Source organism: Danio rerio, chromosome 2 (assembly GCF_052040795.2).
Source record: "Danio rerio strain M-AB ecotype USA chromosome 2, GRCz13ab, whole genome shotgun sequence".
Taxonomy (NCBI): Eukaryota; Metazoa; Chordata; class Actinopteri; order Cypriniformes; family Danionidae; genus Danio; species Danio rerio.
Window position 1 is genome coordinate 3,235,285 of NC_141022.1, and position 27,216 is coordinate 3,262,500.

At 34.8% G+C, this 27,216-nt stretch overlaps 2 protein-coding genes across 2 annotated transcripts in view; both read left to right on the forward strand.

Moving 5' to 3' along the window:
* eif2b5 (eukaryotic translation initiation factor 2B, subunit 5 epsilon) overlaps positions 1-27,216 on the forward strand; it is a 393,495-nt gene that overhangs the window by 191,893 nt on the left and 174,386 nt on the right. The window lies entirely within an intron of this gene.
* aqp1a.1 (aquaporin 1 (Colton blood group) a, tandem duplicate 1) overlaps positions 17,746-27,216 on the forward strand; it is an 11,654-nt gene continuing 2,183 nt past the window's right edge. The window contains exons 1-3 of the mRNA NM_207059.1: positions 17,746-18,139; positions 23,031-23,195; positions 25,622-25,702. Coding sequence (NP_996942.1) covers positions 17,783-18,139; positions 23,031-23,195; positions 25,622-25,702 — 603 coding nt within the window. The 5' untranslated portion in view covers positions 17,746-17,782. The remainder of the gene's footprint in view (positions 18,140-23,030; positions 23,196-25,621; positions 25,703-27,216) is intronic.

A 27,216-nucleotide genomic window follows, 5' to 3' on the forward strand; every position in this document is an offset into this window, starting at 1 on the left:
GTTGGAAAACTACTAGCCACAGCGGCTGGTGATCAAAAAAGTTAATGTCAAGCCCTGATTACAAGTACTCAGCTTTCTTCAAAAGATCTTAGGTCCCACTTTATATTAAGTGTCCTTAACTACTATGTACTTGCATCAAAAAACAAATACAATGTACTTACTGTGTTTATAATGTATTTGAGAACACTTGTGGTGCTCTTGAGTTGGGATAGGGTTGGGTTATGGACAGGTTTGGTGGTATGGGTAGGTTTAAGGGTGGGTTAAGGTGTAGGAAATGATCAGCAGTGTATTTACAAATGTAATTACAAAAGTTAATTACAGATGTAAATACATACAGGTATTTAATCAAGCATAAGTACACAGTAAATACATGTATTTACACAATAAGTACATTGCAACAAACTATTAAATCCTGTGTAAGTACATATTAGTTAAGCCCACTTAATATAAAGTGGGACCAGATCTTCTTTTACTTTTGTGTTCAACAGAAGCCTTGAAACAAGTAAAATATGAGTAAATGATGACAGAATTTTCATTTTTGGCTGAACTATCCCTTTAGGTGCATTGCACACTGTCCAAAATGTTCATCCAACATTTTTGCATGTTAAAAAATAAATACAACCTCACGTTTGTGTCTTCACAAGCAAGTTTCACAAGCAAAGAAATGAAAATGCCACAGATTTCCTAAAATAAACCTTGAATTTCAGGAAACCCTGTGCAGCTCTATGATAAAGAGGTGAAACTCTTCTTAATCTCCCTGCATTGGTATATGATGGACACATTATTGCTTGAATTGACTCTGATTTATTGTGTTTTTTTTTTGGTTTGTTTTTTGCAACAGGTTAATTAGTACACATCTAATATAAAATGTGCAAGGTTTCTGTGCAGGACTAAGAATTAAAAAACTGACTTAAATCAGAAAGTGGCTCTTATGAAGCACATTTGAGGATCTCACATATAAACGTTATCATCTGACTGAGCACATGTGAGTGGATCATGTGAGACGCGTAGTTCTGGGTTCGTATTTAACTCAGTAGTCCACCGTGAAATTATCTCCATCCGAAAGCATGTGTTTAATCACTGTGGCGCTATGGAGATTTCCTTTTTTACAGAAGTCCCTTTGAGTAACAATTACCATGTGAATTGTACTTATAAGCAGTGGTGTAGTCCTAGAAAAAAAGGTGGTGCACTATTACACCCGACACAAATTTTAAATGAAAGTAGGCAAAGAAATGACGAAAGTCAATGTTTCGTCGATTCATTGAATATATATATATATATATATATATATATATATATATATATATATATATATATATATATTTTTTTTTTTTTTTTTTTTTTTTTTTTTTTTACTTCAGTTACCTGTATTTAAGTTAACTCAAAAGGGCCTGTGCATGCATGGAAAGACAGCTTTTTAGCTTTCTTTCTTTACTGGCTTATTACTTTAGATTTTATAGGTTCCTTTAAACATCAATCAGCAATTATTTTTAATTGTCACATTCGTGCATGCTTGTTTTAAACCAAACTATTAGGAGTCTGTCTTCTGTTGTCGCTATTATTTACTAGTGGTTACCCTTTTAAATCGCACATTGTTACGATATTTATGAGTAGTGTTTGCCTAATTGTTTTTTAGTGTTATATACGGTATAGTGTCGTTCACTAGCGGCACAATTAAGACAAATGTGAAATACTGTTTTACAGGGGCGATTTTAGGATTTTAATTTTAGGGTGGATCAGGATCAGATCCTTTTGGGTTAAACAAAGAAAAATGTGTCATATATTTAAGTAAGAATTGTAAGGAATAGGCACATCTTAACAAATTAAGTTGTGAGTTGAAAATAAAACCCTTTTGGTATACAGTTAAAGAGGACGCAAATCCATGTAAATTAGGGAAGTTTAATCAGAAAAACAAGTGAGTATACTGAGGGTATACTCAATTATTGATCCTCAGAAGTGGTAATACCCAAACAGCTCATCGAAAAAAGTAAGCATACTGAGTATACGTGCGTATAGCAAGGACTACACCACTGCTTATACGTAAGTGTATTAACACACACTCTAAAAAATGCTGGGCTGTCAAAGCCAAATGTTGGCTCAAATATCAACAAACTCTTACACTTTATTAAAAAATAATGGTTGGGTTTGTCAATATTTGATCCAAATGATGGGTTACATCCACCCAGCATTTTTTTTTTGACTGAATGCATATTATAGTTGTGTGTTACATTCATACCCCCAATTCACTAAGTGAAGTTTATTTATAAACACATTTCGAGAGGATCACGTGCTTTTGATTGTTCACAGCTGTTCCGACTTTAGCTAATAACTGATTATCCTATCAGACGATCCTTAACTCACTATAAATACCCAGACTTTTCTCATCTCAATATCTTCGTCTTGAAGAAACCCCCCCACCCAACCCTACTTTCCCTCCTTTCAAACGGGCGTCACAGTGGCCAGCGATTAGCTCTGTTGCCTCACAGCAAGAATGCCCCTGGTTTAACTCCTTTCCAAACCAGACGGCATTTCTGTGCAGAGTTTGCTAGTTCTCCCCGTGGTCACGTGGGTTTTCCCCGGGTCCTCTGGTTTCCTCCCACAGTTCGAAAACAAGCACTCTAATCAATTAATTCAAATATTTTAGCTAAACTCTGAGTACACTTGCAACATCCGTATCTGACACTTAGCTACAATAAGCAAGAGGGGGAGTCATCGAGATCTACCTGAGCTCAAACTCCCCTCTCGCCTAGGGAGCCCAGGGCTCGAGGATCTTTTAAGCATAACTAGCCTTATTATCAATCATCAGCTAAGTGTGAACTCTTGAAATTGGATATTAATCATTTCTGAATATGGAGATTTTTCTTTTACAGAAGTCCCCATGAGTAACAATTACCATCCAAATTGGATTAATTAGTATTTAAACACACTCTAAAAAATGCTGAGCTGTCAACTCCAAATGTTGGGTCAAATATGGACGAACGCAACCACTGAGTTGATTTTGTCCAATTAAATTTAAACTACACATTTTTTAACCTAATCGTTGGTTTTGTCCATGCTTGACCCGAATGTTGGGTTACAACAACAAAGGAATGCACACATATTATGTAACCGCACACATGTTATATAAATGCATGTTATGCTCACACAGTGAGTTCAAATTTATACAATTCAGTAAGTTGGATTTTAATGATTTCTGAATTAGCACCCTCTAAAAAATGCTAGGTTTTTATAACCCAACGTTGGGTCAAATATGGACTTAACCATTGGGTTAAAAAATATATATTTATTAAATATAAATGACACTTTTTTTAAACTGAAAGGTTTAGACACCTTTGTCATAAATGGTATTACTTTTATTTTTTGAAATCATTATTATTATTATTACTATTCTGACTTGTCCTGTTATCTTTCCATTATCATTATTACAAGTATTTATACCATTATCATTATTAAGGTTGCAGTTGTTGTAGTTGTAGCGGTAGTAGTTGTAGTAGTAGTAGTAGTAGTTGTAGTTGAAGTAGTAGACAGTGTAATAGTATCGATTGTTATTGAGTAATTGTTACGGAGATTTTTGAAGTAGTAGTTCATGTAAGTAGTAGCAGAAGTAGTAATGGTGTGGTAGTTACAGTAGTAGTAGTAGTCGTTGTTGGTGTAGTAATATCAGTAGTAGATGTTGTTGATGTAGATGTAGTAGAAGTGATTGTGGTGGTGGTAGTAGCAGTAGTAGTAGTAGTAGCAGTAGACGTTGTTGTATTAGTTGTAGCAAACGCTATAGTAGTATCAGTAGTGGTAGTCGTTGTAGTAGTATCAGTATTAGTAGACACTTTAGTAGTAGTAGTCGTGGTTGTGGCTGTAGTAGAAGCAGTAGTAGTTGTAATATAAGTAACTTTTTGTAGTAGTAGTTTGTGTAGCACTTGTGATTTATTATTATTGTTGTCAGTTATTACTGTTGTCCTTTCTTTCTTTTTACTCTCATATTTACTGTCATACATTAATAAGCATTGTTGTTACTCCCTACCTCTGACTGGTTTCTTTCTATATGTTTTATCTATATCTGTGACACTTGCTTCATTTATTGACTTATTGTTCCTTATGTATGTACTCTGACCTGTCCACCAAGTTACCTTTACATGCATACACACACTCACACACACACACTCACGCACATACCAGTACATGACTATATTGTTGTTGTTTTTGTTTTGTTTTTGTTTCGTTGCTTTGTATTTGTTATTTGTTGACGTTTTCTTGTATTTGTATGATTTTTGCATATTCTAATAAAAAAATAAAATAAAAAAAAAACTGAAAGGTTGGGTTTGCAATATGTGGCCAAGCATTGGGTTAATAAAACCCAGTATTTTTGTAATTGCACGTTACGTTATATATATGGCCACTTTATTAGGTACGCCTTTCTAGTACCATGTCGGACACCCTTTTGCCTTCAGAACTGCCTTAGTCCTTCGTGGCATATATAACAAGGTACTGGAAATATTCCTCAGAGATTTTGCTCAATATTGACATGATAGCATCCATGAAGCCACTCTCTCGTTCCACCACATCCCAAAGGTGCTCTGTTGGAATCTGGTGACTGTGGAGGCCATTTGAGTACAGTGAACTCATTGTCATGTTCAAGGAACCAGTCTGAGATGATTCACGCTTTATGACATGGTGCGTTATCCTGCTGGAAGTACAGTACAGTACATTTCGTTGACACGATGCTCAATTGGTACTAATGGGCCAAAAGTGTGCCAAGAAAATATCCCCCACACCATTTCGTCACCAGAAGAAAAGATGTAAAAAAATAAATAGAAAAACTGAACAAACTTCTTATAACATGGAAGTGAAGATGGAGTCAAAAAATATTGATCAGAAGAATCAAGGAATTTTGAAAGGAAATTTGGGCGGACCCAATATAAGCCCGAGGGCTATTCCATAACTTCCATACCTGTGAATGCATGATCACGTTGTCTGCACCATGCAGATTAGATATGTAAAAGCAACAATTTTAAAGTCTACACAGCATCTTAGTTCCCTGAACAGACGGCTAATAATGGGACATTGTTCCTGTTGTGAAAACCTATTCAGTTCTTCTTGGCAACAGCGGTAGACAGGAAGTGCCAAATCAACACGGTAACCTTGACATTAACTGACCGTTTGTCTGCGTTTCAAAGAAGCGCCTTTTCTGAGCCGCACTCGTCTTTGCAGAAGTTACACACACAGGAAACGGAGTCAGCAGGAGATTAAAAGACACACTTGCGGTAGAAATGAGAGTCAGTGGAAGTGTTTGTTCAATCTCACTGCATTTGAGTGAAAGCTTGCTGTAAACACCTTTCACTACAGCACAAACCACAGATTCTCATTGCAGAAGTAAAAGCAAAGCCTGTTCACTTCTATCAGCCAGAGCTGTCAGTAGCTGTTTCCATCCAAAGATACCAATTAAATGTATGCACAAAACTGGAATATCTGTGAATGACGTGCGAATGAAGCAGCGTTTCCATTCCACGAGTCAAAGAGAACAACAACGACACTTCACGATTAACTGGAGGCAAATATCAACAGTAAAAGTGTAATTTACTGCGGTAGGAGAAGCTGTGTGAATCTTTTCTTTATTTAATAAATGACTTGCGCCTCAGAAGAAAGTTTTCATCCTCACTGAGACTCAGAAAAGAAACACAGTGAGAGTGTTTGCCACTGAATAAGGAATTGAGTGAGGCTACCGTTAGTTTAATCCCTTTAGCAAGGGGCACAGCGAGACCCCCATCCCCCCAAGAGCAAATCAATGCATTTAACTGAGTGCTAACAATTATTTCCAGAAGCATGAATTCGCTAGGGATCAGTCAATGATATTCAGAAAGATTATTAATCTGGGGTTGCCAATTTATCCAGCATATGTTTTACGCAATGAATGCCCTTCCAGCTGCAACCCATCACTGACAAACACCCACACACTCTCATTCACACACATACACTACAGACAATTTTAGCATACCCAATTCACTTGTACCTCATGTCTTTGGACTTGTGGGGGAAAGCGGAGATAGAAATTATATATATATATATATATATATATATATATATATATATATATATATATATATATATATATATATAAAATATTATAGGAAATACTGAGAAAAAATTCTTGCTTTGTTAAACATTTTTTTTTATTCATAATTAATTTCCTGCTAGCATAAGGATGTCTAGTTGGTGAGATCAATAAACCTCTCTCCCATTTTTAGTGTATTTGTTAGTGTATCTGAAACTCATCCTGGAAATCAATGGTTCAAATCTGGTTTAAGACAACCCAAGCTCATTCTGAAAACGTAGTCCCGTGGACGTTTCTGGAGACCGCGGAATACGTCCCAGGAGGTACGTACGGCTGCATTAATTTTTTTTAAGCTAAGGCTATGGGGCAGTGTGACGCTGTTCCCTTACGCTCTTGCTGGCCGGCCGGCCGACCGTTTACTTCCTTGTGGAGGGCTTTCCCGCTGCAACCCGTTTGTCCACTCAGCTCAGCGTGTACGTCGGCAGGCTTGAGATGCAGAGGAGTTGACCAAGGCGATCGGTTTTGAGTCTGGAGAAGAGCGGTTCCAGAAATCAGGTAAGACAAAAACAGAATCCCAAAAATTAAGTGAACGAGTTCATAACAGGGTGAGAACATGGTGAAATCCGAAAATGCGGTAAAAAAAAAAAAAAGGGCTTTTCTTTTTTTGGACGGCTTTTTGTAAACTGTTGCTCAGGTTTAGGGAAGCGAGCGGGCGGGCGGGTCGATCGGTAAGATTGGTTGGGTTTAGGGAAGGAGGAGGGCGGGTCAGCCGATTGGCCGGTAGCACAGTCAATCATCCGGACAGCGGCCTCTGGTGGGTTCACACGAGAACAGCACGGGTTGCAAACTGCACTCGCAAGAGGCATTTGAGATGCGAAAAGCGCTCACAGCGGCCTCTCGTGGATTCGCAAAAACAAAAACTGCAGCCGTACGTACCTCCCGGGACGTATTCCGCGGTCTCCAGAAACGTCCGCAGAACTACGTTTTCAGAAAAAGCCTGGATTGGGTTTAAGGAACCAGAGTCACCACCAGTACTTTAATGAACATCTTAGGCTTTTTTTAATCTTCAAGCAATATCTGTATACATGAAACAAAAGCAAAACCTCATGTTGCCATTTAGATTTTTTGAAAAAATAGTTTATTGCTAGAATATAGTTAGTTAGCAGTATGAGTATACCTCGCTCCCATCATTTTTAGTGTACTAGTTAGTGTATCTGGATCTTATGCTGGAATCCTGGCTCAAATTTGGCTTCGGAACCAGAGTGACCACGGTTTCAAATTGGGAAACGGGTCACAGTATCGATAATTGGTGCCGTGACCCGGTTCCCAATTTTATCCAGTAGTGACTTTGGTTCCCGAAATAGGATAAATTGAGTTTTAGGGTAATGAAGCCAGATTTATAAGAGCTGTGCTCTTCAAAGTTTTGGACTTCAAAGGGGACTATAAAGTTTGAGTTAAGTTCAACTAAACACTACATTAATGAACATCTTAGGCTTGTTTTAATCTTAACATCAAGCAGTATCTGTGTCTAATCCCATGTTGCCATATTGATTTCTTGATTAATAGTTTCCTGCTGGTTAGATAGCAGTATGAGTATACCTCGCTCCCATCATTTTTAGTGTACTACTTTTAGTGTTCAAATCGAGAACCGGGTCACAGCACCAATAACCTAAATTACAGAGAACCCTATCCTACTTTGGAAATCAAAGTCCTAAAGTTACCAACTGTTGGTTTCTTGACATGGTTCCCGATTTGAACCCGTAGTGACTCTGGTTGCCAAAACTAAATTGTTGAAATTACGGAAAATGCTGAAAACTCAGTTTATCCTATTTCGGGAACCAGATTCACACCAGTTCAAATCAGGAACCGAGTCATGGCACCAACAATTGGTTCCTAATTTGAACCGGTGATGACTCTGGTTTTAGAATGGTGGTGAGGCCAGATTGTAAAAGTTGTCCAGGTAAATCTCACTTCCCAGATCTGAAAAGATGCATCAGAACCTGCAGACTTTAGTGACCCTGTTGTTCAAACAGAATGAAGAGGAACTGAAGAGGCCACACCGAATTTTTGTCATGGATGAAAATGAGCCTGTTGAAGGATAGACCTACAGTCTTTACAATGACTAGCACTGTGTGTCCTAGATTAAAGCTTAAAGATCACATGCAACTTTTTACAAAATTACATTACTGGATGTTTATTGCGTTGATTTACATATATTTTCAGGTTTGGTAATATTTTTGTATGGCTTTGCCCTGCCTATGTAACATAGTATAGATAGGTCACACTTTACAATAAGGTTTCACTGATTAATGTATTTACTAACATGAACTAATTATGAACAATACATGTACTGCATTTATTAATCACAATTCAACATTTACTAACGCGTTCACTAGTGATTTAAAAAATAATAAAGCTGGTCCAGTGTTTTTGACACACTCAATAAATCTGCTAACATAAATCTAGAGCCCAACCCTTTGACAGCTCATTTTGGTATTTCAGAGAGAGTTGACTTGACTGTTGCATCTCGCCAGGTTACTGCTTTGTCTACTCTTTTAGCTAGACGAGCCAGTCTTATCAAATGTAGACAGGTGAATCCTCCATCACATGACATGTGGATCCGAGAAATCTTTAGTTACATAAAACTTGAGAAATTAAGATGTTTGCTTGCAGGATCTTTCAAATCTTTTTACAAGATCTGGAGCCCTGTTTTAGACTATATCAAAGGCTTATCCTGTTCAAATTATATCAGATCTAATACACAGTAAATAATTGGAAAGAGGAAATACTGACTCCTTAATGTGAACTTTTCACACAAAAAAATGCTCATTTATTATTATTATTGTTGTTATTGTTATTATTATTATTATTATTCATTTATTAATTTTCTTGTCAGCTTAGTGCCTTTATTAATCCGGGGTCGCCACCGCGGAGTGAACCGCCAACTTATCCAGCAAGTTTTTACGCAGCGGATGCCTTTCCAGCCGCAACCCATCTCTGGGAAACATCCACACAAACATTCACACACACACTCCGGACAATTTTAGTCTACCCAATTCACTTGTACCGCATGTCTTTGGACTGTGGGGGAAACTGGAGCACCCGGAGGAAACCCACGCGAAGGCAGGGAGAACATGCAAACTCCACACAGCCAACTGAGCCGAGGTTCGAACCAGCGACCCAGCGACCTTCTTGCTGTGAGGCGACAGCACTACCTACTGTGCCACTGCTTCGCTATTATTAGCATTATATATATATGTATATATATATATATATATATATATATATATATATATATATATATATATATATATATATATATATATATATATATATATATATATATATATTTTTTTTTTTTTTTTTTTTTTTTAAAGAATTTATTTACATTTTATTTAATTTAAAAAAAAATCTTTTAGAAGATATGTTTGTTTATTATTTAATTTATTTTATTTTTAGGGGATAGTGGGAAAATAAGAAAAATAATGATGTTGTATTGTATACTTTGATGTATTGTCTTGTTAAATGCCAATAAAAATAAATAAATAAATTAATTAATTAATTAATTAAATGATAAATAAATAAATAAATAAATAAATAAATAAATAAATAAATAAAATTCTGCTGCGACAATTAAAAACTGCTAAAAAAAAAATTAAAACTGCTTTTCTTCTAGCTAAAATAAAACAAATAAGACTTTCTCCAGAAGTAAAAATATTATAGGAAATACTGTGAAAAATTCCTCGCTCTGTTCAACATCATTTGGGAAATATATGAAAAAGAAAACAAAAACAACTGTGACTTCAACTGAAGGTCAGACATACTGTAAGTATTACATCATTTCCATCAGGACACAGACCTGTCTTGAACGATACGTGTGTGGATGTGAAACCTTTAGAATTTGCAAAAGACACTATCATTTCCATCTGAACGTAGCCTGAAATGCAGTGTTTTGTCTCGCTCACATCATTAAAAAGAAGACGTGTGTGTTTACAGCGATCTGACAGGCGAAGTGTCTGTATTACTGAAACACAGAAAACAGGCTCAAGTGTGTCTCTGATAGCTGGACGAGAGATTTATGAAGAGTCTTTTGACTTCTGCCCTGCACAGTCCATTAAAAGAGACATTCTCCATACATTTATCAGTGTCAACAAGAGATTTACTACGGTTATTAAAACTAATGTGTATTCATCAATCAGTGGTGACTCTTCCACCATTCCATATTTGTCAATTTGTTTAAGAACATAAAACCAATATACCATGAATAGACATGGCACAGGTTTTGTATTTTTGTGTTTTTTTCAGTTTATTTACGGTTGTGAATTGCATAATGGGATGTTGATCTCTGCTCTGTTGACTTTTGATGGTAAAAATTCAATTCTGCAGTTTAACAAAGTGACTTTTATTGACATTTTATTAGTTTGAAATAATATAATGTATAAGAAATAATAGAGAAATGAGTCTGTAAAATAGCAGAAAATGTGCAAGCAGTTTATTACAACATTTTTGTAGCGTCATATACAACACCAACACAGACAATATAGCACTGCAAATTATTCAACCCAAGCTCATTCTGGAAACGTAGCCGCGTGGACGTTTTTGGAGATCACGATTTATGTGGCCGGATTCATGCTGGACCGCTTTTTTTTTTTTTTTTATTGTAGTATTTACAAACATAGTACAATAGAATACATCTCACAACAGTTATGAACATAATAAAAATAAATAAAATAAAATGAATAAATTCTTTCATTTATACAATGCATAAACATGCCAGGGGTAGAAAAAAGAATAGGTAAGATAATGATAATCATATAAAAAAAAAAACTTATTCAATCAAATGAAATTTACATAATACCTCATATGTTTTTTTAGCTTTTCTGTTTTTTATGTTACATAATGTAGTACCATATTGTTTAATCTCCTTTATAAAATGAACACAATTTGGCTTAGCTTTGGCCCATTTCTTGACATGGATATGGTATTTTCCAAGTGCTGGACCGCTTTTGCAAATCGTCGCTTGGGTTTAGGGAAGGAGGAGGAGGAGGAGGAGGAGGAAGAGGAGGGCAGCTGGGTTGGCCGATTGGGTTCACGCGAGAACAGCACTCCCGAGAGGCGTTCGGGGCGCGAAAAAGCGTGCACAGCAGCTTCTCGCGGATCCGTGAAAACAAAAACTGCTCGAATAGTACCTCCCGGGACGTATTTCGCGGTCTGCAGAAACGTCCGCGAGGCAAAATTATTAAAATTCATAATGAAATTATAAAAGATAGTTTTATAATACTTTATAAAATACTTTTTCAAACTTTTTAGGGTTAAAAGTTGTAAGATCAAGAGCCTATAATGCAATTCAAAAGCATAAAAAATGGGGGGAAATAAAAGCATGAATCACAAAATACAGAAAACTGCTTATTTACAGATATTTTTACAGTCTAAGAGTCCAGATTTTCAGATTCAATTGTGTGTATCAAATATTGTCCTAAAAAGTATTCATCAACAGAAACAGTCAGCGGTGTTGGAATGTATATTGTCCGTGTATTTAAGCTTTACATATCTGAAAGGGCGACACTGAACAGTATGTTATCAGTGTAAATACTGTAAGACACTTGAAAAACAATCTGTCAATACCTGAAAATAGGTCAAGAATGGTGTGTTCAGATAGAAATGTACAATGGCAGTTACAGGATAGTAATGATAAAATATCCAGCGGGGAATATAAGCAGGGCTCGAAATTGCGACCATTTTGGTTGCATATGCGCCCGAAATTTTATCTATGCGACCTTGAAATATTTGGGAGCATTTCTGCGAGTGTTTAAAATTGTAGTGTGCGACTAATTTTTACTGCAAAATGTTCAGCACATTCAGGATTCGGGAGACATTCACGCAGAATGCATCTCTAAGCTCTTTGTCTGCACTTGAAAAGCGAAACGCAGTGCTCGGGAATGGTTTAAAACAGTTGTCATGTCAACTTGCTGCAGTAAACAAATCCAAGTCTGCTTGCCCCGCCTTCGCGCTCTTCTTATTGGCTCACCACTGCTCTAGCACTGAACGCGAATGATTGGTTAATATCAGCTGTCAATCACTCAGCGCCTTCTGGCTTCGGATGAGAGAGAGCTACTACCGCGAAAAATTGTAAAGCGCTGAAGATGAGAATGAAGATAGCATAACACTTGACAGATTTTGTTTTAGAAACCATGACATCTACAGTTACAAATAATGACACATCTTACTAGTTATACCGTTAACACGTTAATTCAAGCAGTGCGTGCAGGGCCGGTGAGTGCTCCGTGTATGCTTTGGTTACTCAGTTATGTTATAAAAATCTATTTTCTTGTGATAACGGGATTTTGTTGAGACATATTTTCCTCACGCTTGCATATAACGTTATATATGATTTTTTTGCTTGTTAGTTTGATTAGTGTTGATTTCAAATACAATCAATATGTTTGTATAAAATTTGTAGTAACGGTGCTCATAATTGGTGGGTGTGACTAAATTTTGGCTGATGCGCCTACATTTTTAAAGTTAGGAGCACCGGTGCTACCAAGCAAAAAGGTTAATTTCGAGCCCTGATAAGCATTCAACATGTCACCATTTTTCTAAGAAAACATATTTCTAAAGGTGCTGTAGACTTGAATTTTTCACCGGATGTTAGTAGCAACCAAAGAAATCCATATATACAAAGAAATCAAATCTAATTAGTTTAATGACACAGGGAAAAAGTAGTGAACACATGAAGAAAGAGAGGTGCAGAAAAGTAGTGAAAGCCCAGACAGCAGCTGAAATCGTTCTTCAGCAAGCCTCTGCCCTTCCTCAGTGTAAATGAACATCAGCTGCTTCAGTCCAACATCTACATTAGCAGGAGGATGAAGGTGAAACCAGGGTGGACATTTCAGCAAAACAATGATCCAAAACAAAACCAAGGAGACTCTCGGATGCTTTCAGAGAAAGAAAATCAAGCTGTAGAATGGCCCAGCCAATCACCTGATCCGAATCCAATAGAGAATACAGAATAAAGCTCAGATTTGATAGACGAGACCCACAGAGCCATCAAGATTTAAACACTCTGTTGAAGTCTGTGAAAAACTCACACCTGAGCAACGCATGTGACGTCATTCTCCATATGAGAGGCGTCTTTAAGCTGCCGTCACCATAAAGCCTTTTATTTAAAGTATTAAATACATTTCAGTAGTTCAGCACTTTCTCCTTCTGTTATTTAATTTCAGATTATTTGTTTTGTTTTATTTTTATGTCTGTATTGTTTGGGTTTCTACCAAAATCGTGTTCAATTCCATGTCAACAGCTCCTTTAGAAATATTATTCCCAGGAAAAAAAACATGCTCAGTACTTACTTTCCCCCCTGTATCAGATCTTAACCCCTAAATTACTCCGAGCGGAGTTATTCAATTTCACAATACAAGATAAAACCTGAAATTACATCATTTGAACAAGCCAAACAGAAGTGAAAAGAGTTCTATGTGAAGATAACGATGAATGGAGAAGATAATGTGTGATTTATGAATCGGCCATATCTTTATTAGCACAGGCCCTAAATCAGCAGTTCTCTCTTCGCCGTATCTACTCCAAAGCCAAAGTCAGCCGCTACGTCTTTATCTTCATACACATCTACATCTTTATTTATACCACCGATGTTTGCATCTTTATATACCATAAATGTTTCTGTGAAAATTACCGCTCGGGTTCAGTGCTGCTCATTTCCTTTGAGTTGTTTTAAATGCAGTAAAGTATTTTAAAGGGCGATAAAAGCAGCATCAGTTTACGCAGGAGCTGGTTCATTTACACATGGAAACCGCGACATAATGATTCAGCCATCAGGAAACCTCAAGCAATGTAAACACGTGTGTCTTTGTCTACCTAGAAGTTCATTTGCAGCCACAGCCAGATAAATCCTCGAGCCACTGATAGCGGATTTGCTCTAAAGGCTTTATTTTGGCAATAAGACTCAGGTGTTGAGGGCAGAAATACATTTACGCACAAGAATGAGTCAATAATATGTGAATATTTTTTATTGGTATAGCACTTTAAACTAATGGTTAATTAATTAATTAATTAACATGAACAAACAATGAACAATACTTTTATGTCTTTATTTATTCAGCTTTGTTAATGTTAGTTCAATCTTGTGTATTGTTCAAATTGACTACCCTTTTGTTATGTTGGGGGCTGTTTTTGCCCCATTGACTTCCAATATAATGACATTTTTGGATTGCAAAACCATGACAGAATATTATCATGTATTCTTGATTGTTGCTGGTTTTCCCATTTGGGAAGAGGAACAATATGTCATTTTCATTTTGGCAGCCTTAACCTTTTAATAGACCTCTGTGGAAAATTCCCTGGCTTTCATATGGAGTTCTGTGGAGTAAAGCTGCAGATTATAGTGTGTGTGCAGAAATACACTTACTGTGTTTACTATGTTCTGAGAGCTGAGGGGTTTATTTTTTTGGTTTTCTGCAGATTATATATACTTGCGGTATATATATATATATATATATATATATATATATATATATATATATATATATATATATATATATATATATATATATATATATATGTATGTATGTATGTATATATATATATATATATATATATATATATATATATATATATATATATATATATATATATATATATATATATATATATATATATACTGTATATATAGACAATTATAGACATTTTGGACAAAATTGAAATTTTGGTGATTTTAAAGAATCAGAACTGAAATGTAATGAAAATTATGTCATCATTTGCTTCTCTTTCTTCTGTTAAACTCAAAAGAAGATGTTTTGAAGAATGTTGGAAACTGGTAACCATTGACTTCCTTAGTATTTGTATTTCCTATAGATGCCAATGGTTACAGGTTTTCAGTTTCTTTAAAATGGCTTGGTTTGTGTTCAACAGATGAAACAAACTTAATAAGGGGAAAGTAAAAAATTAGTATTTGTATTTATTTATTTATTTATTTAAATTTTAGGGATAAATTCCCTTTAATTGAGTGCATGTTTTAAAAAGAGGACACCCTGGCTCTAAATCAAGAGAGTAAACTCTTATCTCTTCTGTTTACTTAATGGAGATTGGATCTGTTCCTCACTTAACAATTCAAGACAATTGACATTTTGATGATTTTAATGAAGCAAAACTGAAATGTAATGAAAATTAAGTCCTCATTTGCTTTTCCTTCTTCTGTTGAACATAAAAGAAGATGTTTTGAAGAATGTTGGAAACCAGTAACCATTGACTTTTTAAATATTTCCTACTATGGATGTAAATGGTACAGGTTTTCAGTTTCTTTAAAATATCTTTAAATGTGTTTAATGGATGGAAGAAACAATACGGTTTATAAACACTTAAGGGAGAGTAAAAATGAATATGTGTATTTATTTATTCATTCATTTATTTAAATTTTAGGGGTGAATTCCCTTTAATTGAGTGTATTTCTCAAAAAGGGAACACCCTGGCTCTAAATCAAGAGAATAAACTCTTATCTCTTCTGTTTTCTTAATTGAGATCAGATCTGTTTGGAAATTGACCTCACTTAACACTTCTAAATAATTATATATATATATATATATATATATATATATATATATATATATATATATATATATATATATATATATATATATATATATATATATATATATATATAAAAGTTACAGATGATACAATTAATATTCTGTGTTAATTAAATAAATGGTAAAGGTAATAACAATGATAACGAGGTAATAACAAGATTCTCTTACTTCACAGTTGTCTAAAGAGTCATTGAATATACAATAGAGACTTCTTCACTGTGCTGTTGGGGTCAATGCTTTAATTTCAGTTCTCAGTAATGATGACTGACAATTGTCCTTTTTGTTCAAAAAGTGAAACGCCTTTATGGAGTGTGTCAGACTGAAACCTTTATTTTTACTTTTCTGCGGTGCTGTGTGGCATTGTGTTCAGTTGTTGAAGAGGAGTTAGCGTTTACATATTTAATATCATGCATTTCCTGTGGCTCTTGTGAGTTTTAACATGTTGAAACAATAAAAGGCACTTTTAAATTCAATTCTGTCTCTATCTCTCTATATCTCTCAATTTAATTTAATTCAGAGCTGCAACGTTTCTCCAATCTTCTGTTGTCCAGTTTTGGTGAGCCTGTGTGAATTGTAGCCTCAGTTTCCTGTTCTTAGCTGACAGGAGCGGCACCCAGTGTGCTCTTCTGCTGCTGTAGCCCATCCGCCTCAAGGTTGGACGTGTTGTGTGTTCAGAGATGCTCTTCTGCAGACCTCGGTTGTACCGAGTGCTTATTTGACTTACTATCAGCTGGAACCAGTCTGGCCATTCTCCTCTGACCTCCAGCATCAACAAGGCATTTGCGCCCACAGAACTGCCGCTCACTGGATATTTCCTCTTTTTCAGACCATTCTCTGTAAACCCTAGAGATGGTTGTGCGTGAAAATCCCAGTAGATCAGCAGTTTCTGAAATACTCAGACCAGCCCGTCTGGCACCAACAACCATGCCACGTTCAAAGTCACTTAAATCCCCTTTCTTCCCCATTCTGATGCTCGCTTTGAACTGCAGCAGATCATCTTGACCATGTCTACATGCCTAAATGCATTGAGTTGCTGCCATGCGATTGGCTGATTAGAAATTTGCGTTAATAAGTAGTTGGACAGGTGTACCTAATAAAGTGGCCGGTGAGTGTACTATACATATATATATATATATATATATATATATATATACATATATATATATACATATACCTATACATATATATCCTAGTAATACATATATATAACCTATACATATATATCCTAGTAATACATATATATATATAACCTACACATATATATCTTAGTAATACATATATATATATATATAACCTATACATATATATCCTAGTAATACATATATATATAACCTACACATATATATCTTAGTAATACATATATATATATATATATATATATATATATATATATATATATATATATATATATATATATATATAACCTATACATATATATCCTAGTAATATATATATATATATATATATATATATATATATATATATATATATATATATATATATATATATATATATATATATAACCTACACGTATATATCTTACTAATACATATATATATATATATATATATATATATATAACCTATACATATATATCCTAGTAATACACATATATATATATATATATATAAATTTTGATTGTTAAGTGTTTTTTTAATTGTTTTACTGCTACTATTTATTGTGTTTATTATGTTAATATTGTTTTATATATATATATATATATATATATATATATATATATATATATATATATATATATATATATATATATATATATATATATATACTATATATATAATAAACAAAATAAATAGTAGCAGTAAAACAATTAAAAAAACACTTAATAATCAATATTTTGGGACAAAACAATAATAATAATTAATAATAATCAGTATATTTATTTACAATGATTCATTTATGAACATCTAGAAGTATAGTGTGTGTGTGTGTGTGCGAGTCTCTCCCTCTCCCTCTCTCTCTCTCTCTCTTCTTCTGTCTCCCCGCGGAGCTTAAACCCGCCTCCAGATTCATTAGCAGGACCTGCCCTATAAATACTGTGGTTTTGGCAGAGAAGCACACTTTTTTTTTGCTGTTGCTGCCCACAGATTAGAGGCGTCAGTCCGTCAGTCAGTCAGTCATGAACGAGCTGAAGAGCAAGGCTTTCTGGCGGGCCGTCCTGGCCGAGCTGCTGGGAATGACCCTGTTCATCTTCCTCAGCATTACAGCAGCTGTGGGAAACACCAACACTCAAAACCCAGACCAGGAGATCAAGGTGGCGCTGGCTTTCGGGCTGTCCATCGCCACCCTCGCCCAGAGCCTGGGACACATCAGCGGAGCTCACCTGAACCCTGCCGTGACCCTGGGTCTGCTGGCCAGCTGTCAGATCAGTCTGCTGAGGGCCGTCATGTATATTCTGGCCCAGATGATCGGGGCGACTGTGGCCAGCGCTATAGTGCTCGGGGTCTCCAAAGGGGACGCCCTGGGACTGAATCAAGTGAGTAAACTCGTACACTGTTAACAGTTACCTGTAGAATCTACAGTAACTCACTGGCAGCAGTTCACTTACTGTAAATCAGTTACAGTACAGTACAGTATTTACATTTACAGCACAGTTATCTTGCTGTATATGCATTTACAGTATATTTACTGTAAATATATAGTAATTTTTACAATGCAACTTTAAAATACAGTAACATACCGCATCTGTCCTACAGTAAAATACAGTTTACATTACAGTTGAATACTGTGTCATTTGCAAACATCGTTAACAGTGTATCTCTTACTCTTCTGTTTGATTAATTGAGATCTGATCTGTTCAGTCACTTAAAAATTCTAGACACTTGACATTTTAATGATTTTAAAGAATCGGAACTGAAATGTAATGAAAATAATGTCATCATTTGCTTGTCTTTCTTCTGTTGAACTCAAAAGAAGATGTTTTGAAGAATGTTGGAAACTGGTAACCATTGACTTCCTAGTATTTGTATTTCCTATAGATGCCAATGGTTACAGGTTTTCAGTTTCTTTAAAATGTCTTGGTTTGTGTTCAACAGATGAAACAAACTTAATAAGGGGAAAGTAAAAAAAGAGTATTTGTATTTATTTATTTATTTATTTAAATTTTAGGGATGAATTCCCTTTGACTGAGTGCATGTTTTAAAAAGAGGACACCCTGGCTCTAAATCAAGAGAGTAAACTCTTATCTCTTCTGTTTACTTAATGGAGATTGGATCTGTTCCTCACTTAACAATTCTAAATAATTGACTATATGATGATTTTAATGAACCAAAACTGAAATGTAATGAAAATTACGTCATCATTTGCTTCTCTTTCTTCTGTTGAACATAAAAGAAGATGTTTCGAAGAATGTTGGAAACCAGTAACCATTGACTTCCATAGTAGGAAAAACAAACACTATGGAAGTCAATGGTTTTTATTTTGTGTACAATAGAATAAACTGAAATAGGTCAAAGGTGAGGAATGATGACCGAATTTTCATTTTTGCGTGAACTATCCCAGGTTACAATGCGTTTACTCACTTTTGAAGTCAATAATTGCTGTTAAAAGTGTGTTTAAAGTCTCTGTATTGTACATATTAATAACTAAAAAGTACAAAATGTATCTTGTGAAAGGGTGCTTACAGGATGTAAATGGTACAGGTTTTCAGTTTCTTTGAAATATCTTTAAATGTGTTTAATGGATGGAAGAAACAATACGGTTTATAAACACTTAAGGGAGAGTAAAAATGAGTATGTGCATTAATTAATTTATTTATTCATTTATTAAAATTTTAGGGGTGAATTCCCTTTAATTGAGTGTATTTCTCAAAAAGGGAACACCCTGGCTCTAAATCAAGAGAGTAAACTCTTATCTCTTCTGTTTTCTTATTTGAGATCAGATCTGTTTGGAAATTGACCTCACTTAACACTTCTGAATAATTGACATTTTGATGATTTTAATGAGCCAAAACTGAAACGTAATGAAAATTATGTCATCGTTTGCTTCTCTTTCCTCTGAAGAAGATGTTTTGAAGAATGTTGGAAACTGGTAACCTCTGACTTCCTTAGTATTTGTATTTCCTACTATGGATGTAAATGGTTACAGGTTTTCAGTTTCTTTAAAATATCTTCATTTGTGTCCAACAGATGAAAGAAACTTATTAGGTTTATAAGCACTTAGAATTTTTTAAAAAGGGAACACCCTGGCTCTAAATCAAGAGAGTAAACTCTTACCTCTTCTGTTTACTTAATGGAAATTGGATCTGTTCCTCACTTAACAATTCAAGACAATTGATATTTTGATGATTTTAATGAACCAAAACTGAAACGTAATGAAAATTACGTCATCATTTGCTTCTCTTTCTTCTGTTGAACATAAAAGAAGATGTTTCGAAGAATGTTGGAAACCTGTAACTATTGACTTCCTTAGTATTTGTATTTCCTACTATGGATGTCAATGGTTACAGGTTTTCACCTTTCTTCAAAATTTCTTCTTTTGAGAAGATTCTGAAGGCTAATAACCACTTGAAGGAGAGTAAATAATGACTACATTTTTATTTTGGGGGGTGAACTATCCTTTTAATTGAGTGCATTTTTCAAGAAGGGAACATCCTGGAACTAAATCAACTCTTCTTTTTTGATAATTTTATTGAACCAAAACTGAAATGTTTACCCAAAAATGAAAATTATGTCATCATTTGCTTGTCTTGTTCCAAACCTGTTTGAGTTTCTCTATTGCTGTTGACCACAAAGAAAGATATTTTGAAGAATGTTGAAAACCTGTAAACCATTGACATCCATCGTATTTGTTTTTCCTACTATGAAAGTCAGGTTTTCAGAAGAAAGAAACTCATTTATAACCACATGAGGGAGAGTAAATCTTGATTTTTGGGTGAACTATCCCTTTAATTGAGTGCATTTACAGGAAGGGGACACCCTTGGACTAAATGAAATGATTAAACTCAAAAATGAACACAAAAGAAGTTATTTTGAAGAATGTTGAAAACCTGTAACCATTGACTTCTATTATATTTCTTTACAATGGGTTACTTCATTTGTGTTCAGCAGATGAAAAAAGCTCATAAAGGTTTATAACTCCCTCAGGGAGAGTAAATAATGAGTCAATTTTCATTTTTTTGCTTGAACTATCCTTTCAAATGAGTGCAATTTACAACAACAGCAAGATTTGTTGAATTTGTTCTGATTAATAATAATTATACACTCTGAAATGAAGGTACAAAAGCTGTCAATGAGGCAGCACCCTTTCACAAGATACATTTTGTACTTTTTAGTTATTAATATGTACAATATGGAGACTTTAAATACACTTTTAACAGCAATTATTGACTTAAAAAGTGAGTAAACGCATTGTAACCTGGGATAGTTCACGCAAAAATGAAAATTCGGTCATCATTCCTCACCTTTGACCTATTTCAGTTTCTTCTATTGAACACAAAATGAAAACCATTGACTTCCATAGTGTTTGTTTTTCCTACTATGGAAGTCAATGGTTACAGGTTTCCAACATTCTTCAAAATATCTTCTTTTATGTTGATGAAACTCAAAAAGCTTTAAAACATGCAAAACTGTTTAATAGTAATTAATAACAGAGTTTAAGTTTTTTTGTGTGGACTATCCCTTAAATGAGCAAATCAACATTGTAAAGTCTTACAGTCCAGTGGTAAACAGGGTAACCCCATGCGTCAGGATCAGTCTGTGTGAATGGGTGTGTGGGCAGACGAGAGCTGACGATAAACTTATCACCCGTGTTCAGACGTGGCCTTCTTTCCAGTGATTACACACTTTTTTCCTATTTCAAGAAGGCGTAATGCACATATTTACTTTGCTGGTAAACACCGTCATGTGTGGAGTGACATCACAGGGCTGATGTCATGAAATGACCCAAAATACATGTCTTTCTTAATTCTGCATTTAAATGTTATGCTTGTTTTCTTCTCTTTTTTTTACCTGAGTGGTAAAACATGAGTCTCTCAATGTTTATTCAATTCAATTTAATTAAATTCAAATCAATTAAATTCAGTTCAGTTCAGTTCAGTAGTTGCTTTATTGGCTTGACAAATGTTACAAATGTATTGCCAAAGCATTTATAAAGTTTACATTAAAAACAGCATACATATACTGTATATTTAAAAAAAAAAAACATAGTAAATCCAGTAAATAGTAGTAGTAGTAGTTAAAAAAATATTAATTAGTTAATTAATTAAATAAATAAATAAATAAATAAATACAATAAAAACAAATAAATTGAAATAATACATTAAATAAATAAATAATAAAAATACATTAAAAAATAAATGAATACATAAATTAATAAAATAAATAAATAAAATAATAAAAAATAAATTATTAAATTAATTTTAAAAATTATTAAATAAAAATTAATTCATTTATTCATTTTCTTTTCGGCTTAATCCCTTTATTAATCCGGGGTCACCACAGCGGAATGAACCGACAACTTATCCAGCTTATGTTTTACACAGCGGATGCCCTTCCAGCTGCAACCCATCACTGGGAAACACCCATACACTCTTGCATTCCCACTCATACACTATGGACAATTTTAGCTTACACAATTCCCCTTATAGTACATGTGTTTGGACTTGTGGGGGGAAACCAGAGCACCCGCAGGAAACCCACACCAACACGCGGGAGAACATGCAAACTCCACAGAGAAACGCCAACTGATTCAGCCGAGGCTTGAACCAGTGACCTTCTTGCTGTGTATGCAGCATAAAATAAAAATAAATAAATAAATAAATTATAATTAAAAAAATAAAAATAAAAATATCTGAATAAACATAAAAATAATAATAATAATAATAATAATAATAATAATAATATGAAATAATAATATGAATAATATGAAAGATACAGATGATACAAGTAGCATTCTGTGTCGATGCAACAAATGGTAAAGGTAATAACAATAATAATAATGTAATAACAATATTAATATAAAAAATACTTACAATAATAATAATAATAATAATAATAATTATAATAATAATAGTATTGCGGTTCATTCTGCTGTGGCAACCCCAGATTAATAAAGGGACTAAGCTGAAATGAAAATGAATGAATGAAAAAATGATAATAATAATAATAATAATAATAATAATAATAATAATAATAATAATAATAATAATAATGCGAAATTTGCAGATGATAAAAGTAATATTCTGTGTTGATTAAAAAATTGTAAGATAAAAAATAATAACAATAATAAACAAATATTAATAACAATATATAAAATAGTAATAATAATAATAATATTTAATAATAATTCAAATCAATTCATCTTTTTTTTTTTTTTTTTACAGTGTACAAATGATCTAATCTAAATCAAATGCTTTTATTTGTGTGCAGATCCACACAGATATTTCAGCAGGTCAAGGTGTTGGAATTGAGCTCCTGGCCACCTTCCAGCTGGTGTTGTGTGTTTTAGCAACTACAGACAAAAGGCGGCGGGACGTGTCGGGCTCCGCTCCTCTGGCCATCGGCCTCAGTGTTTGCCTGGGACATCTGACAGCCGTGAGTAATCAGCATTCACACTTCCACCGCTCTATTTTCTTTACCACGAGCATTCCTCTAGCTGCAGTAAACACTGTCAGGGTTACCATATGAATATGTAAAGCAACAGAGCAATGCTTAACCCTTGTGTATTGTGCATATCGACTCCCCTTTCATTATGTTGGGGACTATTTTTGCCCTATTGACTTGCATTATAATGACATAAAATAATCATGACAGCATATAATCTTGATTGTTGGTGGTTTTGTCATGGTAGGAAGAGGTCAAATGTGTCAATTTTGCTGTTGATCATCAGTTGGCAGCATTAACCCTTTAGATAGGCCTGTACAAAACAGTGTCTGGCTTTTATATGGAGTTCTATGGAGTAAAACAGCAGATTATAGTGTGTGTGTGTGTGTGTGTGTGTGTGTGTGTGCATAAATACACATACTATTTTCTAAGAGCTGAGCTGCTTATTATTTATTTTCTCAAACATATCAAGGTAAGTGCGCAAAGATATCTCTCACACACTTACACACCAGCCATTTTCAAACCATATCAGTGGTTATCAGCTGCTGGTAGGCTCAGAGGGCTGTTATCATCCATCCACATGGTTAATCAGCTATAGATCACATACGGCAGGGTTCCGGAAGTTAACGAGAATTATTTATATTATTTATTAAATTGCCTATTAATTGTATTTTATGAACGTCTACCCCAACCCTAAACAACTTCTCTATTAGTATAGCTGATTAACCATGTGGAAAGATGATAACAGCCTTCTGAGTCTACCAGTAGGTGCGGAAGGCCCCTACTGGCCCATATCTATAAGCTGATTACCACTGATAACAATGGGACAATGGACAGATAGACAACAGCTAGTCAGAATGGGCAAAACCACCATCTCTCAGGATCTGAAGTGGGACATTCACATAGACTCTATCGTGAGGAAAGCCCGGCAGAGACTGTACTTCCTTCATCAGCTGAGGAAGTTTCAACCTGCAACAGGAGCTGCTCGTACAGTTCTACTCAGCTGTCATCCAATCCATCCTCTGCACTTCCATCACCATCTGGTTCGGCTCAGCTGCCAAAACTGACCTCCGTAGACTACAGCGAATAGTCCGCACTGCTGAACGTATCACTGGCACTACCCTTCCTACACTTCAAGAACTGTACTCTTCCAGAGGGAGTAAAAGGGCTGTCAAAATCACTCTGGACACCTCGCACCCAGCACACTACCTGTTCAACTGTTACCGTCTGGTCGGCGCTTCAAAGCACCAAGCACAAAAACAGCCAGACCCAGGGACCCATCTCCCTCATGAACAGTTAAATATCCCCCAACTGTGCATTAAATATGTGCAAGACTTTCTCATACGCACTTATACACAGCAGCTTACATCAATATACAATGCAATACTTCCTCCATTCGCTTTTGTACACAGCACCCTATAACCTGTATATTTATAACAAATCTGTACATACAACTCAACATCCAGATCTTTTTACTAACTGCATCTCTGTTTAATATTTATAATCTTTTTTTTTTCATATTTACTTTGTGTTGTCACTTTATGTGCACTGGAAGCTTCTGTAGCCAAAACAAATACCTTGTGAGTATGAACTACAGACACTCATACACTAGGGACAGTTTAGCTTACCCAATTCACCTGTACCGCATGTCTTTGGACTGTGGGGGAAACCGGAGCACCTGGAGGAAACCCACACAAACGCAAGAAGAACAAGAAAACTCCACGCAGAAATGGCAACTGACCGAGGTTCGAACCAGCGACCTTCTTGCTGTGAGGCGACAGCACTACCTACTGCGCCACTGCGCCACCATTGTTATTATTATTATTATTATTATTAGTAGTAGTAGTAGTAGTAGTAGTAGTAGTAGTAGTAGTAGTAGTAGTAGTAGTAGTAGTAGTAGTAGTAGTAGTAGTAGTAGTAGTAGCAGCACACACACATACACTATACTCCATATAGCCATTTCATTTTGAGCCAGAAACTAAGCTTTTTTTGCTCTGCAACTGATGATCAACAGTAAAAAAATTACACATTTGATCTCTTCCCAACAGGGAAAACAAGCAACAATCAAGAACGGTCAAGACTTTGCAATCAAAAAGTGTGAATATAATGGAAGTCAGTGGGGCAAAAACAGCCGCCAACATAACGAAAGGGGAGTTCATTTGCCAAGAGTGTAATCCTGAATTTTAAACATTTTAACATTTAAGCATTTTGTCAAAATATGTTCCAAAAGATTTGCCCCCAAAAAATCTTTCTATATGCTCAAACACATTGTGGCCAAATCAATGACTCAAAATCACCCCAAGGTCTATGAAAACAACCCAACATCACACAAGGGTTAACCGAGTAAAGGAATAAGTAGGGCTTTCCAGCTCAATCCTCAGCATGGTCATCATCGTGTGTTGTTTCTCTCTGTGTAGATCAGCTTCACGGGATGTGGAATCAATCCTGCTCGAACATTCGGACCAGCAATGATTCGTCTAGATTTCGCCAACCACTGGGTAATAAAATTCAATTTCAGTTCCTTCCTTTAATCTAATCTAATTATTTCTAATTTAAAGGGGACCTATTATGCAAAAATCACTTTTATAAGGTGTTTAAATGCAATTTCTCGGCAACGGTGTGTGAATATAACCAGCTCATAATGTTTAAAATGCATTAATTGTATTTTTATAATCACACTTGATAAAAACAGTCTGCAGAAAAACTTTGATTGACATTCTCCCTTTGTATGATGTCATCAGATGGTGAAAAAGCCCCACCCACTAGTGCACATCTCTCCCTCATTAGCGCAAACAGCCCTGAATGAGAAGCAGCTGTTTTGAATCTGCCACTATGCTGACATGCAGGCATTTATAGCTCCGCCCTCTTTTGAAAAGAGCCCAATCTCATTTGAATTTAAAGCGACAGTCGCCAAAATGGCACACTTAGGATCAGACCCTAAAAGGGTCCGTTTCAGAGAGTTATACAACATTATTTGTGTGGTATTTTGAGCTGAAACTTCACACACACACTCTAGGAACATCCGAGACTTATTTCACATCTTGTAAAAAGGGGTATCATGGGTCCACTTTAAGGATTTTTAGATATTTGGATTAGAAATGAGACAAAAACTAAAATGAAAAGCATTTTATTTATACAAACACTGCAAAAATGCTATTTTTATATTAATTCTAGCGCAAAATTCTAACATCAAGAAGCATTTTCTAGACAAATAAACAAACATTGTTTTGTTTTGAGAAATAGTCCATTAAAATTAGGTGAGTTTTTTTTTAAAGCAAGTAAAATAATCTGCCAACGGGGTTAAGCAAAATTATTTTGTAATCATTTTGAGGTAAGTTTATTTTGCTTACGCCATTGGCAGATTATTTTACTTGTAGGGAAAAGTCTACTTAGTTTTTGGTTATTATTTCTGAAAACAAAACAATTTTTTGTTCACTTGTCTTGTAAAAAAAAAAAAAAAAAAAGATAAATGGTCTAGAAACCAGACAAAAACTCTAAATGATATTTTTTTGTAATCAATATAAAGAAGGAAATCACATGTTAATTGTAAAACCTTCATGATCTTATCAGAGGATGGAATCAGCTAATGTTGAACTTTTAACTGTTAATAAGTAACAATCATATTGTTTTAGATGAATGCCTAGTCAGGAATGATCTATACATGTTTGTGTGTTGTTTGCCAAGGGTTACTAAGTGTACTAAGTAGTGTTCGTGTTTTTGTCTGGCAGATGTATTTTTAGATATTATGTTAAACAGACATTTTGAAAATGACTTTTGAGATGTTTTGAGAAGCACACTCCTGTCCAAAAGCTTAACTTAAATTGTTAAATAAGATTATTATTACTTAACTTAAATAAGATTGTTTTTCTTACCCCATTGGCTGATTATTTTGCTTGCTTTAAGGAAAATAACTCACTTAATATTGGCATATTATTCTTAAAATAGGACAATGTTTTGCTTGTCTAGTAAATGCTTCTTGATTTAAGAATTTTTAGATATTTGGACTAGAAAC